This window comes from Phalacrocorax aristotelis, chromosome 8 (assembly GCF_949628215.1).
Source record: "Phalacrocorax aristotelis chromosome 8, bGulAri2.1, whole genome shotgun sequence".
In the NCBI taxonomy this organism is placed as follows: Eukaryota; Metazoa; Chordata; class Aves; order Suliformes; family Phalacrocoracidae; genus Phalacrocorax; species Phalacrocorax aristotelis.
The window spans coordinates 10,864,375-10,882,694 of NC_134283.1; the positions used below are offsets into that span (position 1 = coordinate 10,864,375).

The window sequence follows — 18,320 nt, forward strand, 5'->3', positions numbered from 1 at the left end:
AGAAGCTCGATTATTTTAATCATATAAAACCCAAAGTGCAACAGCTGAAAATATTAGAAGAGCTATTTATTATATCATGGGCATCATCTCTACTGCATGTCTTCCCATTTTGGGTTATCCTGCTTGTTTTTAAGCATTGAAGCCACATCATTGTGAAAGCCTAATGCTAATAAGCTAACTAAACTTTTTCCATAATAAATTAACTATCAGTCAATCAGTCCTTTATCAGAATGGATAAATAATAGAAATTAAATACTAAGGCTACCACTGAAAAATCAAGTTATTAAGGCTTTTGTTAACGGTTTCTATAAAACTTGTAATTAGCAGAAACGGTGGATCGGTTCGCTTCCTTGAATAATACACCAAAAAATGTCCAACTGTAAACAGAAGCCAAAATTTATCAGTACCTGCATTCTACTTAGTTCAACACAGAAGTATTTTTTGTAGGTCCAGGAATGTTACCCCAGACATTAATATCAGTGAAGAAATACTGCAGCTGAACCATACTTGACATCTACCCAGAAGTTCTGCGATTTCCACGAGCTCTCTCTTTCCATTTACTTCCTGTACCAACGTTAAGAATTGCCTGCTACACACAGCAGTGCCTAACCAGACGTTTGGTGTTTTCCATCACAGACATATCTTTGTACACATATAGCACATCAGACGCATGACAAAATATTCTACCTGCTTTAAACATTTCACTGATTAAGAGGAAACAAATTCACACACAACAGCATTAACGCGTATCAGTTTCTGACATAAAATATTCTTTTTAGCAATACAGCCTTTTCGTACAAAAGCAAACTATAAAAAGATTCAAATACAAACCCATATTGAATGTTACATTAATCAAATGTTCAAGAAGGTTAAATAAAAAAAACCTATAAATTTTACTGATAGAGATTTCGTTAGCTATGTTAGCATTATTTAAAAAGAAACAAACAATCAAATTACATGTAATTTAAATTTACAAAGCATAACAACTCTGTCAGTGAATGTTATCGCTGGAAAACATGAGTCCAAGCCAATCTAAATTATCTCAGGGCTCGTATTGTTCTGAAAATACCTCACTGCTAATAAGGCTGTTCTTCAACATTCTGCAACAAAATCCAAAATACTCTTGAAAGATGTTATTGATGATCTTTGTTTTTTTCTTGCCTCTATAAAATGGAGATAAAACATCAAGACAAATGTTGTCAAAAACTGCACACCTTTAGAAAATGTTTCAATACAAAAACGCTTGCCACTGAACGCTCCCGCACACAGCTGAAGCGGAGCAAGAAGTGCTATCTGCTCCATCTGTAGGTAGCAACTCTGTGTAAGCAGCGTACATACTAAACACGGTGAAAACTGCCAGAGAGATTTTCACAAACCATCATCAGAAAAGAGGCTGAACAGAGAAAATATCAACTTCCTAATAAATGTAGCGATTAGAGTCCTACACTGAAATTCCTGTCCTCTTTGTGTCCTGTCAGGTAGCATTGGAAGGGTTAAAGGCTCTCTAGTATTTTCCCAGTTCAGTTCTGTCTCTCCAAGCACAAGCCCTGACTGAATGACATCGGAGACCACCCTAATGCCCAGCATGCACCACATTGAGCTAACACAAAGCACAGTCCCATGGGTTGCAAATTCTGATAGCCTGTCCTTTTTTTGCAGGTCAATCGGGATCAAAAGCTGAAAACTGAGCTGATAGCGTATATGATTAGTAGAAAATTAAATTATAATTACTTGCAACTGTAATCTGTAGTACTTCTTGGAAAGATCAACACTCGTCCGTCCTTTCTGAAATGGATAAGACCACAATATTAAATTCCAGTGATTACCCATTATTTTTACTCCACTCCAAAGACAGTTAATTTCTTCAGTTGTGAAATCTTTTCGGGTTCTTCTTCTCTTGTTTGAAGTTCTTGTGTTCATGTCCAGGGTACGTAATTCATTGTTCTGAAAATATTCATTTTGGTGTAACTAAAAATTATGTAAATTCACATACAATTCCACATTTGCAAGTAGCATGTTATTACTGACAATACAGTCTTACATAGCTCTAAAGAAATGATTGCTTTGTCAAGATAACGATGCTTCTTCAAGATTTCTTCACTGTCACCCACTTACTGAGATACAGTATTTTTCCATGACATTTACCTTCATTTGTCATGCCTACATAGTTTGTACCTTTAGTGTGTTTATTCCTTTAGGTTTCTGTTATTTCTATACTATGCAAAATGTCATCAGTGCAGGAAAAAGCATACCTCCATTATTCAGAAAGGACTGTCAGCTGACAAATGCTTAACTCAGTATGACGAGTAGAATCAACAGAGAGGAATATCTTTTTAATACAGTTTACTTTGCTACTGGGCTCCTGTTAAAGATGACTTAAAAAGAAATTATGCAATTCATAGATATTTATAAATACGTATGGCTAGGTTTTGCATAACTAACCTCGTCTGAATATATTGTATTTCCTTTTAAGCAGTGACGTTGCTGGATGTACATTTCTTTGACTCTTTGTCTTTTCAAGTTAGCATCTTGGGTTTTTTTGAAAGCTATGGAATTTGAACAAGGCAATCTCTTAGTTACTTTAAACTGAGATCTACTGTAAAACTGAATAGAGTGTTGTAAAGGAACATTTCTTCTAATGAACTTGAATAGGTAAGTGTTGCTTTATTATTCATTAGATCTTTTTCTCATAATTGACATCAACACATGAGGATTATTTGTGCATTGGAAGCAACTAGCAAATAATAGGAATTAACTCAAACATCAATAATACTATGATTGAAGGTACAAGAATATATCACAGAATCTATTTAAATTCTTAGCCATTTGTCTCCAATTGCAAGCACAGGTGCTTTCCTCAACGCCCTGACCTAAATGCAAAACTTGATCTTTAAGTCATGCTTATTACAGAATTAACTTTCCAGTAATACTCACAGCTTTCATATATAGGTACCAAGTTATAATCGTCAATCAACCTAGTGTTTTTAATATGTTCATCTCTATTTGAAGTATCAGATTTGTTTCTTCTAATTGGAGTCAAAAGAATACCTTAAGAAAAAACAAACAATAAACTATTATGCATCTTTCTTAAAAACAAAACAAAACAAAAAAACCACCAGAAAACACAGGAAGTGTTCTAGGAATTCAAGTTTAAGAGAGACCCATGTTTTGAGCCATACTACTATCTGGTCTTGGAAGAAAGACGGGAAAATTCAGTTTACTTCAGAAAATGTTTACTTGGTAAAGGTAATATATTAGTGTAATGTGTTCTTGAGATGAAATAAAGTTGTTTGATTTTTTTTTAAATTATTTTAAAAGACCTCCATGGCTATCATAGCCAAATTAATTAATTTCTGAATTTAAAGGGGGGGGGGAAGATATTTTTAAAAATCAATCTACTAGATTTTACCAGAATTAAATTAAATAAAATAACAATGTAAACAAGGTTTTTGGAAATAATAAATTCCCAATAGGTGGGCTGATTTTTGAAAAGATCATGTTTTTTAAAGTAATATTAATGTTTTAGAATTCAAGTACTCATTTAGAGAGCTGCTTCAGCTCTCTTTAACTTTAAAATATCTGGTAATCAATCATAAGAAACAGTATTGATTATTAGTTGGTCAATGTAGTAATGTAAGACTGCAGTTGGAGCTCTGCAGGATGCACCCACAAACACCACATTCTGCAGAAAATTCCTTAATTATGTAAAAAATACATATTTGCAGAGTAAGGAAAAAATTATAACTATTAACTTTTTTGTTACATTACAGAATAAAATACTGTAAAAGAAATGCACTCTGCTATTTACAAAGGGACAGTTGTGTACTATAAAGAATACCAGTTTTTATGGGTAACTGATGGTTATGGAACTTACGTTCACTTTTCCATCTCTACCTTGTTAATAACATCTTATTCAACACCTCATAATACAGGACAGGTCAATAGATATCCTGTACTTAATTTGCTGATAGGTTGTTTTCAGCTACTTGCTCTAGTATTGTATATACTAAGGTTTACCCTTTGAGCTATTCAGCACACAGACACACAAGTCCTTAGCAGAGCTCCAAACAGGAACAGAAACAGGTATAATAGGGTAACATGGCTATAACTGTATAACAGAGTGATGCTGAATCCAGGAACAGGCAACTGTACTCTGTTCTGATCCTGTCTATGCCCCTCCATTTTAAAAATTAATGCCACAAAACTGAAAAATAGCAGATGGCATGGAAGTAAACCTGACAGAATTCAAAGCAGTATCCACAAAGCAGGTGCCAGATAACTTCGTTGTGAACTAATGTACATAACATAATTTCATGATTATACAATATGCATTTTCTGGCCTATTAAATATACATTTTTTTCACAGAATCCACAGAAAAAAAAAACCCAAACATAATTCCCTATCCACAGTCTCCTGTGGTAAAGTCCTGCAAAAGAATTACTTAGACAGTAATGGCTTTTTGCATTAATTTCCAAATGAAGCCCTTACTTTGGAAACTATCCTTTTTGCTCCTAAGAGTTGATATTTCTGTAGGCAGTCTTTTTTTCTTCACTGGAGTCAGCAGTATTTCTGGAAAATATAAGATGGACCCCAGTACAAATGTCAGTAAGTAATAACTGTTTAATTTTCAAAATGCCTCCTTTAAACCAGAAAAATATAGGATGCGCTTTTATTTAATTCATTAAGAATTATAAACCTCTTATATCCGTAAGTATGTAATATTAGAATGAAATGACCTTGTTATGATGTCATGCATCCATTCACACTTACTGCAACTTAATACATTCACTTCTATCAGTACTTGACTAACTCTGGCAAACAGGACAGTCTCACCATAGCCTATGAAGAGGTTATTATCACTACTGCCAAGAAATACACAAGATCCTCAGAACAAAAGTGGCTAGTTCTGCTCCCACTTAGTACAAATCATTCGTAAATCAAATTAAATGAGTGAGTTTACCAAAGCAGGACAATCAGAATCAGACCAAATAAGTTCAGAATTTTAAATATTATTTAAAACAATCGTTACAACTACTAAAAAAAATGCAATTACTCTCATAAGTTGTGTATCTGCTGTTGTTACAAACAGCCAATTTGCGAAGTTCCTTTTTATATCTTTCTTCAGCTTCCAGAATGACTTTGTGTCGGTCACACTGGAATGGACAACTTTGCAACACCTTGGTAAAAGTTTTACTATTGAAGGGCAGTCCTCCTGCTCTACAACCTGGAAAAAAGAAATAGGATAGTGTAGAAACAGCAAGCACAAATGCTAAAGAAGCCATCAAAAAGTCCAGTGTTTTATTTTGCTCACTATAATCTACAGTTTGACCTCCAGTTTTCCATATACACATCTCAAAAGAGGTTACACTTTTGTGTATTTTCTTGAAAATAGTTGCTTATTGTTTTGTACTTGCTCTCTTTAAAAAAACAAAGTCTTTTCAACATGACCTATGGGATCAGAAGTACTGAATGAGGCACGGATCCTCTACAGAAGTAAAAATATTAGTGGGATGGGAAGAAGGGAGCCTCAGTTTCCTTTGCACATTCATCCAGGAGCCAAAATACAAAAGATGTCTTTGCTATACATTGAAACTTTCTCTGTGTTGTAACAGTTATCTATATTAACCTGAATAAATGATAAGCCTAGTTTAGGTATCAATTTCCTCACAGGAAGCCTTCCTTTTCATTTTTGAGGATGCTCCTAGGGTAATTTATGGTTTAGTTCTTCTTGGAAGTTGTCACATTTCATTACATCAGCTGAAGAACTTCTGCACTGTGAGGAATTACAAGAAGGGCACTGGCACATATCTGTGATATTGCAGCCTAAGATAAAGCAGTGCTAAAGCTCAGGTTGAATTTAGTTTGAAACTTAGGCTCATATGCCTAAATGATGTTCAAAGGTGGGTTATGGGCTGTCCTTTTTTTCGGCTTTTGGTGGGGTTTGTTTTGGTTTTTTTTTTTTTTTTTGTAATAAAGAGACGCAGGCTTGATTACAAAATCCACTTATAAACCCTGAGTACCAGCAGCATTCTTACAACCTACTGACAGACCACCCTCGGGAAGTAGAAGATGGGATAACTGAAGGCTGCAGTCATGGATTACTATAAAACTGACTGCCTGTACTTAATAGTAAACAGAAGGACTGCAGAAGAATTAGGAAGTTTAGTGGGGAAACATGTGAGGGAACTGAGCAGGGCTTCATGTTTTTCCTCCCTCTTTCTGATCAGAGAAAGGAGAAAAACACCTGCTCTTAAGTATTCTTGTAAGTAGTGTGTAATCTTTTAAAATGTTGTATATTCTGTTCGTTAGTAAATCCACAATAAGAAAAGATACATAGACCAAAACTGGAATATGTAAGCTTTATTTCAATATTAATGTTTTAGGGCCAGAAAAAGGAAGCTGTTAAGAATTACATCCTAGGTAATCGAATAGATGTGTTAAAATTTCTGTAATGTCAGTTCACTTACTGCATTTCTGGCTCTCTAAGGCTTCTTTTATGGACTCAGGAAAGAAAGACCTAAAATAATATTTACCTGAACACCTTAAATCTGCCATTTGATGGGATGCAGATGTAGTTGAAGTACTTTTTTCCTCCTTGGTTATCTCTGAGTAGAATGAATGGTGATCTAAATTAGGAAGGAAAAAACCTGCTAAGGACGTGCAACCTCTCCTTTGCCGTGGTAATCATGCATCAGCACATCTGTATTCAATTGTATTTTCTATTTGTAGATTATTAAAGTTTAATTTATATAACTGCAGAAAATGCAAATGAAATTCCTGAAGCTAAATGGATTGCATATACATTTTTGTAAATCCAGAATTGTTACATTTGATGCAGTGTTTTTTCATCACTCTCAAAGCATATTACTTCAACATGAACACAGCAAAATAACCTTGTAAACTTAAGTTGCTTAACTAAGCCCTATAAACTTTATTTCTATTTGGAATCAGTGCTGAAAAATATGATGTACTGGAATAATAATTATTCTCCATCTAAATAGGCATAACCTGGAGATCTGCTCGGCCACCTGTAAAGCTACCATTCTGGCAAATACTAACCTAATGAATAATTACACATTTTATAAATTAACAGGAAACTAAATTATGAATAAACATTTGATTGAACAGATCCCAATTCTGAAATAAGTATATCAGACTAAGATGATTAATGCAAATCTGAAAAACATTTATCTTAAACACACACTCAACACGTAGGAATAGCTTCAGGCAAGTGTCACTCTCTCAGGTAGATTCCATCCCCAGTCATACAAACATGGAACAAAAACAGCATCCTTACCCATTTTCTATTAGTAGCTTTCATTGTTCAGCATGGATTGCATTCAAACTAAACTTAAAACATTTATCTGTGAAACATTCCTTTGAATAGTTAAAATCAATTAAAAAAAGAAAGCTAAAATATGTATTAGAAGGGTAGAATAAATATTCTCCTTGTAAAATTGTATACAACATAAAATTCCAAAACTATGCAGTTAAACAATATTATACATAATATACTCTGTCATCTAATGATACATAACATTTTGATAAAAAGTAGTGAGAAAAGTACACAAAACTAATTAAAACCTCATTAAGAAAAAAATTATTTAAGAACGGAATATGTTTAGCTTTTTGTACCTGATGTGCATGTTTGTTTTGTTTTTTTAACAGTCTCTGCTGGTTGTTTAAATAAGTCTTCGCTGTGAAGATCAAAACGTGAACAAATTTAAAAAATAATCAAACTTCACAACATACATTTACCTGAAAATTAATATACACATTCCAAAGGCAAAACAAAAACCACATTAAATGTATAAAAGATAAAACTCTAAAAAGTTTATTCTAATTATCCCAAGTTACTGGGCTCATAGTATCCAGTGTATAATCTCTGTGTGTTAGAAATCTGTTTACCAGAGACTTCTGATTAGCATTCCTTGCAGTGCTGTTCAGCATGTCTGTTCCAGCATTTGGAATGCTGGTTTCCAGAGTCATTTGCAGTTCCAGTTCATGTAAAGATTACTTAGCACACATAAAATTTCAGAGTCTTCAAAATACTGTAGCCTTCACCAGATGTAGCAATTGCTCTAAAAGGTAATTTATTTTCTTCTTCTCTTACACTGAATAACTTTTTTTGCCACCAACATGCTCCTATGATACGGTATTGTTCTATGTCATTGCCTACTTCTGAATGCTGCAGGAGCAAGGAGCTGCATCCATGGTTATGCTTGGGTAACTCCTGTTTTCACAGAAATACATATGCAAGGAGAGAGCTCCTCCCCCCCCCCCCCAAAAAAAGAAATTAATTTCTTAATAGTTTTGTGGTTCAGAGGTCAGAACAGCAAATAAAGAAGCTATATGAAATTATGCTAATTAGTAGCAAAGCAAAATTTACCTGAACGTACCATGGAAAATATCCTAGGCTCTTGATAATTTCTGTGATAGTTGCAAAGTTAAAATATAGTGCATGCAAGGAAATTGCATAGGAGCAGGATGCAGTCAGCCACACAAAAAAAGCTCAATTAAAAATGTGGAACTCAAAAAAAGGACAAATGTAGTTTTGTTGATACTCTCTCATTGCCTGTCTTGAGGGATATTCCAGATATAAATTCAAGATAATGGAATCTGCGTTTATCCTTGCAAGCTGCCTATAATTAGTTTTTTGTTTATCAATAGGAAAGATAACCATAAGAAGCAAAAGACAAAGAGGAAAATAAGTATTTGTGTAAAAGCAATGAGCAAGAGAACAGTGAATGACTAAACAAGGCTGTATCTTGCTGCACCTCAAGTACTGTGTTCAGTTTTGGGCCCCTCACTACAGGAAGGACATCGAGGTGCTGGAGCGTGTCCAAAGAAGGGCAACAAAGTTGGTGAAGGGTCTAGAGAATAAGTCCTGTGAGGAGCGGCTGAGGGAGCTGGGGTTGTTTAGTCTGGAGAAGAGGAGGCTGAGGGGAGACCTTATCGCTCTCTACAACTACCTGAAAGGAGGTTGTAGCAAGGCAGGGGTCGGACTCTTCTCCCTAGTAACAAGCGATAGGACGAGAGGAAATGGCCTCAAGCTGTGCCAGGGGAAGTTTAGGTTGGATATTAGGAAAAACTTCTTCACCAAAAGGGTTGTCAGGCATTGGAACAGGCTGCCCAGGGAGGTGGTGGAGTCTCCATCCCTGGAGGTATTTAAAAGAAGGGTAGACGTGGTGCTTGAGGATACGGTTTAGTGGTAGACTTGGCTGTGATAGGTTGGACTCGATGATCTTAAGGGTCTTTTCCAACCTTAACGATTCTATGATTCTATGATCTTTCCCTTCCTAATCAGGGAAGCAATTGAATACAAAGGGAGAAAAGCAGCAAGAGCTTTTTTCCCTAGTTTTTAGGCACTCCAATTTCAATTTTCGCAAAGCAGTTCTCTAAGTGCTGTTTTCCTAGTAATAGTGTATTACAGAAATCTTTCTGGTTTCGTCCAAGCCAATAGGTCAAATCTTGATCTACTGAATCGGTGAGAGTTTTGAGGCAAAAACTATGGACATGTTTTCATCACTGTCATGAAGGCATTAGAATATGGCCTCTAACAGGCTCTCCATACAATCCGTCAGAAGCCTGCCATTCAGAGAAAAAGATCAGAAGCTTTTATTACTACAACGTCTATAATCTTTGATCTGTGATGTCAAAAACATTTCCACAGAATATCCTTCAGTGAGCCACCAAAAGGCTACGCCTTTTCACTAAGAGAAGAGAACATTGTTTGTAACAGATAATTTAAAAGGCTGACATTCACTTTGGAAATTACTAAAGAAAAGCAACTTAGTATTTCTGATTAGGTGTCAGATACTTACCTTACTTGAAGAACAGACTGATTTTTTACAAAGGCAGTTTTTTCATTTATACTGTGACTTCGAAGTACACTGTCTGTTTGCAGTTCATTAACTGAACATGGAATACTACTCTGTTCACTTTGTCTAGTAGAAGCATTTACTGGATCCATAGTGTTCAATATTTCATTTTTCGATGGAGAAGAAATCACAGATGGAGCAAGAACCTGATCATCCATCTTAGAGGTCAGCTGTGGACAATGTACTTTATGTACTCTTTCTATGTAAGTTTTTGGATCAGCAGGATTCACTTTACGGTGTTTTGATGCTTCAATATTGGTTTCTGAAGATCTGTCTACAAATACTCTTCCCTGTGCTCTTTCCTGCATTGAAAAATAGTAGTTAGCAACTATACCAGCTCTATGAAACTATTAAATAAATCCAGTAACAATATTAACTAGGACAGACCAGTCTAACTCTGATGGTAAAGCAAATTCCAGAGAAGCTTCAAAAACCCCTGATTGAGTTGAGAACCAAAAAGACAGCAGTGCTGCTGAAGGTGATGCTGAAGGGGTGATAGTGATAGTTCCAGGCTGAAGCAATGGATTTGCTAACAGAATCATAGAACTGTTTAGGTTGGAAAAGACTTCTAAGATCATCAAATCCAACCACTATCCCAGCACTCCCAAGTCCACCACTAAACCATGTCCCTAAGCACCACATGCACACATCTTTTAAATTCCTCCAGGGATGGCAAATCAACCACTTCCCTGGGCAGCCTGTTTCAACAACCCTTTACAAGGCACTTCTAGAAATGAAAAGATGTAATGAACTTAAGAGCCAGCTAAATAACTAAAGAACTTGTTGTTCCACACCTGAAGACACCAAGTAGTTATACAGGACAAGAAAAATATGAAACAACTTTATTTCAGTTGCTGTTCATATATCATCTATCCTGTCATAGCTGTACAACCATGGGCATTTCATGCATGCAAATATTAAAATTATAGGTTCAAATGATTGGTAATTAAAAATAAATCAAACTCTTGTTTCTCCAATCGAAATTATCTCAATTTTGTAGAATACCTGGTTTTATAAGCTAAAATGCTTCATAAAAATGCAGATGCTTGCATTCTCTGATTGCCCTGCAGACTTCTAACTTCGTGTGATATACAGTAATGGTAAAAGTTGCAGGTTGTAGTTTCACACACATCCAATGTTTTCCCTACTTTTCTAGCTCACACTGAAATTATCTTAAGGGTTTACTTTCTATATCTACCTAAACTCTGGAAAGATTTGCTTTGTTTTGTCCTACTTTAGTAAATAGGCCAACCTTGTCATGTTCTTTTTCAATCAAGTTTATTCTGTATAAAATTTCTTTTGCTTTCTTCCAGTAGTCTTGTAGACTTCTTTCTCTGACTTGCATGTCCAACTCTTCTGCATTGTTCATGTTTAATGAATTATCATTTATTTTCAGGGACAATTGTTCAGCTTTATAAAATATAAAACAATATTTTAAATTTTCTTAATAACTTAATATGTATTTACTATATTTTAGTATGCTGAGGGACACCCCCAATAATTTAATGCAAGATATAACCTCCGAATAATAAATTTTATGTTACTTAATTTAAATTTACACATATTAATACACTTCAAAGATAAACTGCAGTTACAAGAGGTGAGCTTGCAATTATAGTTACTATAAGCTGTTTACACAATGATAGTGTGCTCTAAAAAATTACTTTGTCATGGACTTAATCCTAACTTTCTAGGTCCTTTACCAGTATGGGTCTCTACTTTTTTAAAAAAACAACTCCACATTAATAGATACTGAAAATCACCAGACTCCATCAATCTGAAACAAAACTCTCAGTTGTTTTCAGTACAAAAATGTAAATACATGCTTTTTACTAATTATCAATTGCATAATACTTTCCATGGTCTAGGGATTAAAGGACAAGGTGTCTTTCTGTTTCATTGGTAGTATTATACAGTTAATTTTAAAAAAATGTAAACAGCATATTTCAAAATACACCCTACTTTAAAAATAAAGATCAAGATTTTTTAATATTGCAAAATAATTGCAGTCATGGCAATGTGGGGCTCGATTATTTATTGGTTTAGTCTCTATATACAATGGTACATACCCAGGATTAGAGTACTAACTGCGTGTTAAATGACAATGTTAGTATTTTGCACATAATTTGTAGATGGGAAAGCTTTTAAGAACTGGCCCTACAAATGCATGGTTTCACAAATGCATTACTGAAACATTTTTGGAATTTTTACTTTTCTTTTTTCTGTCTAAATGCCATAATCAGTCCATGGGGTCAAATATGCAACTTTTCTGCAGAAAACAAGCATCTCTTGGAGTACACAGAATTACAAAGCTGCTACAGTTAAGATAATTTACAAAGTCAACAGATCTTAAAGATGAAAATAATCTTTGTAATTTATAAAGCAATAATAGTAAGCTTACTCATTTGTTTGCAGTTTTGCAGCACAAAAGTAGCAGCTCTGTTTAGTTCCTCATCCTGAGACTCGGTTAATACCTGAATCATAAGTGGAAGACCATTGTTCTGGAGCAGTTCACACTGGTTTTCTTCTAAAACAGGACATTGTAAAGGAAAATAGATTGGTTTCAGCCTCATACACACTTAATCTTACAGTAATTTTCGAAACTAATACTAGTAACTTTCAGGGAAATTCTGAGAGATTTTCATTTTGGATCCAAGCATGCTGTAATGACCTACTACCCAGGTTGCAGCAGAAGCACTCTAGACCACACAGGATTATTTGACCATAGCTCAAAGTTCTTGTAAGAAAACTGAAGGAGGACTGAGACAAATTATATGACAGAGACTATATAAATACTTATACTATATTATATTGTATTAACTCATTTGATTGTCACCTAAAATATTTGGATTATGGCTTCTGTATTTCTTTTCCTCTGGTATATACTCCTAAAGTATATACACTGCATTTATGTAAGCCTTGAGATGCAGAAATATCAAAAGCTTCAAGTTTAGAATTAGCAAAACTTTAATAAAATTAGTATTTTAATCCACATCTAGCTAATCTGTTCCTCCTTGTTAACTATGTAATTATCACAGAATCACAGGTTGGAAGGGACCTCAGGGATCATCTAATCCGAGCTTTCTAAGAAGAGCACAGTCTAGACAAGATGGCCCAGCTCCCTGTCCAGCTGACTCTAAATTTTTTTATTGTGATCTCATTCGCAGTATATATTCATAAAAGTGACAGCTTTCTAAAAATAGTTCTCTGTTGTCTAAACTTGATAAAACAAAGGAATCAACAACAGATGAAATATTATTATTTTGTCAGTATTGATATTTTAAGAGAAACTCTTATTTTGTTGGTTTAATCATATTTGTGTTTGAAAGGCATTTTCCATTAAGCCTGGTTTCAGTTAATCAATCAGGATTTTTGAACATAATCCCTTTCTCTTGCATTTCTGAACATACATTAAAAAAACCAATAGTATAAATAATGATCAGTATCTCACAACTTCCCATTCTGTTTGCTTGTACCACCATAAAATACCAATTAAGTGTTACATTTCCACCAGATATGCTTGGGAAAGCCCTGAGTAACCTGGCAAAAACATCTCAGGGTTACCTACTGCTTATGTTGCTTCAAAAATAATACTGTTATATAGTTTTTTCAAAAATGAATAGCTACATGAACAGTGGACAGAAGCTGTATATATCAAGGGCCATTAAAATATAGCTCAAAAAGACTTACTTGGTATGTATGTATGTATGTAGTTTTCAGGTCTGGATGAATTTTACCCTGTAATACCTAAGCCCAGCTATGAATTCTTGCATAATAGTCTACTTTTTCTAAGCCTTTAAAGATACTAGCTGCTAACAGGTTTTAAAATTTAAATATGGAACTTTATAGCAAACATTTTTTTTCTTACTATTAATATTACATTATTTAATAGAACTTTCCCTCATGTTCCAGCCTTGATGAAATTACACCATTGAAATAGTTAATGTATCAGAATTTAGTAGAAACTGACGGAAAGGAAAAAGAAAAAACCTTACCACAAACTTCAGTACAGTGTCCAATTGTTAGAATAATACTAATTTTTTCTCCTATATCCAGAGTGTCGTTGGTCAGCAGCTTCAGTAGCTGTGACACAGTGTGATACTTTGCCAAGACAACACCCACGGCAGCTATTATGTTAAAAATAATTGGAAAAAAAATAAACTAGATAGTAAGTATACATAGGCATCATGCAAGTATAAAATGCTGCTTTTTTCAAGGGAACTCTACTGACTTCCAAAAGCCTTGGGCCTCCACAGTCCTTCCCTTCTCTCTCTTTCATTTTAACACATCAAATTACCACATTCCTCCTGGTGCAGTAATTCTGCCCATGCTATTCCCCATATCCCACACTGCCTTTTCTCCTGGATTGTGCTGTAGAGAGATGTGGTAGATCCAACAAACAAGGGCTTTGCAATGGGCAAGTTTTGTAGACCTCTGCTGAGTTTCTCCACATCCTTTATCAGCTCCAGAACAGAGCAAGAAAGAGTGGAATAAGGTTTGACACACAGACTATCTGCCACAAAAAAGAGCTAGGAATGTTTCTCACAGAGGGTAACCTCGTCCTGAAACCAGGAATACCACTGCTAGTACATACAGGCTGAAACCTAGTCCTGTCACATACAAACTTCTTCGAAACTAGGCTCAAAACTAGTGCAGGTATATGCTTTTAAACTTTTTTGAACTTCCATTTGTGAGCACTTATGGCAGAAGTGTCAAATACAATAATCGTGGCCAACAGCACAGATGCATCAGGCTCACAGGTTTCTCAAAATCTTCTGATGGAACATACAAAGACCTCATTAGCCTAGCACTATCCAAGCCATAAATTAAGAGTAAAGATGTGTTATGCAGGCATACCACATTTGTTCAGCTCCGCACCTGAGTTTCTAAAGCCTTTTAAAGCTTACAAAGCTTATTAGCTTAGACATAGGCCTACAGAAACACAGCTCTAACTCCAGGATCCAAGATGACTGCCATGGCCAGTTCTCAGCTTTACTTACACAAAACTAGCTTTAGTATCGTACGTTTAGCTTTCAGTATGATTTAAATTTCACTATGTTTACTTTAGCAACACTGGGAAAGTAACCCACCTCAGGTGAACTGATTCATTCTCCATATACATGTTTGAATTTTTAAAGTCCCAGTACTAACTGGGATGCATGTAACTTGATTGCCTTCTAGCATCCGTTCATATCACTATTCCACCAAAACCAGACTTTAAAAATTGCATTTTAAAATTGTCATATATAAAAATGGTAGCAGCCTTTTCACTCACAGTCATTGGCAATGCAGGCATCCAGAGTCTTTGTTACTACTACTGCAAGTTTTGTGCTTGAGTGACTCATACAGGAATTGTGCATAAGCTTGATGAGAACTTTAGCTAATGTGTCCAATCCTCCAACAGAAACAAAATATTTCTGCACATATGCTTTGTGAAAAAAAAGAAACAAAATGTGTCTTAAATAATACAAGTTGCAAATTGTTTTAGTGTTTTATCAAGTAGGCTCATCAATTTTTCTGCACAGGTAAATAAAGATGGTGGACTATAGTTTTCAGAGTTGGAAGAACAGCAAATGAATTTGTAGAGATTGACAAAAAGATATCAAACATTTAACTATCCAATTAAACTTACTTTTATGAAAAAAAACTATTTAAAGCTTGAGCAGCACTTACAGTTATTTGCAACTGTGAGACCAACAAATGAGCAAATAGGACGAACTATCTCAGGCTCTGTGCAACTTTCGAGCCACTCTTTGGCACATGGAAAAACTGAACAGCAAATGTTTTGATTATCTTCTGGAAAAGTAAACACAAATTACTCCAAATCAAAATGCAATATGAAATTTCAGTTGAACAGTAAAAATGAAAGTAAACTGTTGTCGCTTTGGGGAAATACGTTAAACTTTTTTTTTCCCCCCAATTTGAACGGCAACACTTACCATTCTGAGGATTGTTAACACAGGCACAGAGGGTACTGCAGACTGAAGACCACAGCTGGTAGCACTGATTAGTATTTTCATCTGACAGATTAATCTCAGATGTGGAAAGAGTTGTTCTGTTAAGAACGATGCAAACAAGTCCTAAATAGTCAAACAAATAGTCTATCATTTTTCTGTTTGAATTGCAACAGTTTTTTTACCTGAATAACTGTAGCAGAAGACCGATGCAGCCTGTATCTCTGACATAGGTTTGCCCACTTTCTAAAAAGAACACATACAAGACTCCAAAACTACATGCAACTTGAGACAAAATCTTAATGTAAAGTTTAATTTACATATATATATTCCAGTTCCATTTCCTAGGCATATATCCCCCCACCAAAAACACAAAATCACACCAACATATTGGCAAAAGTGTTCAATTTCTTTCTATGTCTATTTTTTCCTATATGTTGTCAGAAACTACCAGTTTGCATTATATATTTTTTTAAACTATCATTTCATTTTTAGAACTAAAACACTTTCTGCTATTTAAGGAATCCCAGTGAGCGATGATCTACTTACACAATTCAGATTCAGTTACATGCAAACATTCATCTTTATAAATTAACTTTGCCGAACATTACTTATTGAATGTTCCAAATTTCTGTACTGCAGATTGGCAAATATTAAAAAGTGGTGTTATAACACAGAAAAAAACCCCAACTTACTATTATTTGAAACCAGTACTAGGATGACATAAACAGACATTCTTTTCAAGTTCACACCAGAATCCTTATTAATTAAAAATAAAATGAGGTCTTCAAACAATGCAGAAGTACACAAAGTTTGTTGACAATAAACTGAAACCAGAAAATAAAGCCGTTAAGTCCTAAAGCAAGCTATTCATAATCCTAAATTATTTTTGTAATATAGTAACTAGAGTCTCAGTTGCGTCCAGGATGTGGTGAGTGGAGACAAAACAGGACTGTAAGGTGACGGAGGGCTTCCCCCTGTAGTGAGTTCTAAACCAGCTGGGACCTAGGCAAACTTTGGAACAAGCTAGGAGTCATTTAACACTTTCTGCTGAGGAAGAGTAGTAGTACAGCTGTCTGGTATCATAAAGGCATGCTGTCTACACAAATCAACAGGGTATTTCTCCAAATCTGGGAATGGACAGTGAAACAGTGGCGTCTTTACTGCCCCTTGCTTGAGCTGATAATCTTGTAATCTAATTTTTTGAGAGAAAAAAGTAATGGGGACCAAGCACAAGCAGCAGTAATAACATGGGATCATAACTCACTCAGAAATACAAATAACATTACTTATTATTACCATTACTCTCTATTATAATTCCTAATGTAAATAAAGCCGCTTCCTTTACTATGCAATGAACACTTGACTTTGCAAGATCATTTATAAACATCAAACCACCAATTTCTCGAAAATATTCGCTTGCTTCACCTATAACAGAAAAAAAGAACAAAAATTAAACTTTTGGTTTTGTTTCTCTGTAAAATTAAAACCTTCAAAGATTTTCTAACTTCTCAAGCCTTATATCCTTTAGATAATTTTTTTTACAGTGACACCAGCTTCTAAACATACATTATGAATGTAAATGACTGCATTGTTTCTAAGGAAAAACACTTCTTACTGTTTTGTTGACAAATTGAGTAAATAGTGATCAAAGCCTCTTTCTGAGATACAGGGCAGTCCATCTGATATTTCAGACATTCAAGCAGTAAGTTCAGATCTGTTTTCACGTCTAAGACCAAACACAAAAGACTTAATGAAAATGTTACCTTTTCTTTATACTAATCTATTTAGTATTACAATAAACCTGCCCAAAAATGTAAAGAAAAAAAAAAGTAAGCAAAAATGGAGCTACGCCGCTTCTATCCATCTATAACTAACAAACATACTTAACCTAAAAATATTCCTCTCCATAGTTTCTTATTTGAGCATGATTTCCTTTGCTAAAGTAGCAGCCCACTTTTAATATTTCTGGCCTTTAATTACTAGTAATTGTTAATAAATGTGATGTAAATTACTAGATATTAAATTCACAACTGCAAGGTGCATTAAGTGTATTTAAGTGCATAGTACAGAAACGTGAAAATATTCAGCATGAAAACACAACTGGAAATCTACAGAGTGAATAGGGAAAAGATCCAACAAAGCAAGGCTTGCGATATGATATTTAGTTACAGAAAACTTAAACACACAGCAGCTAGAATCTTGAATCAAGTTGTTAGGTTAGTTAATGCAAAGTATTTTCTGATCACCTACATACAACCCTAGGTAGGTAACCCACTTTGAAGATCTGTTTCTTAGTCTTTTGGGTACAATAAGAAGACTTAATTGATAATTATTTCCAACAGTAACAGCAGGTATTTTATATTTTAATCACTTTTAAGGTTTGGGGTTTCTCAAAGAAGTTAAAATACAGTAAAAATGTGGGTAAATATTAGCAAAAAAAAGTTACTTTGTGGTTGTATTATTTACTATTTGGAAGTTTGT

General features: G+C 34.7%; 1 protein-coding gene across 2 annotated transcripts in view; it reads right to left on the reverse strand.

The window, feature by feature from the left end:
- The window catches only part of TERB1 (telomere repeat binding bouquet formation protein 1), a 21,444-nt gene continuing 3,124 nt past the window's right edge, over window positions 1-18,320 (reverse strand). Inside the window, exons 3-21 of one of the 2 annotated variants that reach the window (XM_075101360.1) lie at window positions 17,455-17,565; window positions 17,136-17,264; window positions 16,532-16,663; window positions 16,022-16,082; window positions 15,822-15,937; window positions 15,556-15,678; window positions 15,158-15,310; window positions 13,878-14,009; window positions 12,284-12,409; window positions 11,135-11,292; window positions 9,826-10,184; window positions 7,637-7,698; window positions 6,535-6,627; window positions 5,055-5,225; window positions 4,490-4,570; window positions 2,935-3,048; window positions 2,443-2,546; window positions 1,732-1,785; window positions 1-1,163 (exon numbers count right to left, since the gene is read on the reverse strand). In XM_075101360.1, coding sequence (XP_074957461.1) covers window positions 1,134-1,163; window positions 1,732-1,785; window positions 2,443-2,546; window positions 2,935-3,048; window positions 4,490-4,570; window positions 5,055-5,225; window positions 6,535-6,627; window positions 7,637-7,698; window positions 9,826-10,184; window positions 11,135-11,292; window positions 12,284-12,409; window positions 13,878-14,009; window positions 15,158-15,310; window positions 15,556-15,678; window positions 15,822-15,937; window positions 16,022-16,082; window positions 16,532-16,663; window positions 17,136-17,264; window positions 17,455-17,565 — 2,309 coding nt within the window. In that variant the 3' untranslated portion in view covers window positions 1-1,133. The remainder of the gene's footprint in view (window positions 1,164-1,731; window positions 1,786-2,442; window positions 2,547-2,934; window positions 3,049-4,489; window positions 4,571-5,054; window positions 5,226-6,534; window positions 6,628-7,636; window positions 7,699-9,825; window positions 10,185-11,134; window positions 11,293-12,283; window positions 12,410-13,877; window positions 14,010-15,157; window positions 15,311-15,555; window positions 15,679-15,821; window positions 15,938-16,021; window positions 16,083-16,531; window positions 16,664-17,135; window positions 17,265-17,454; window positions 17,566-18,320) is intronic. The other variant, XR_012661993.1, reaches the window with a different exon arrangement.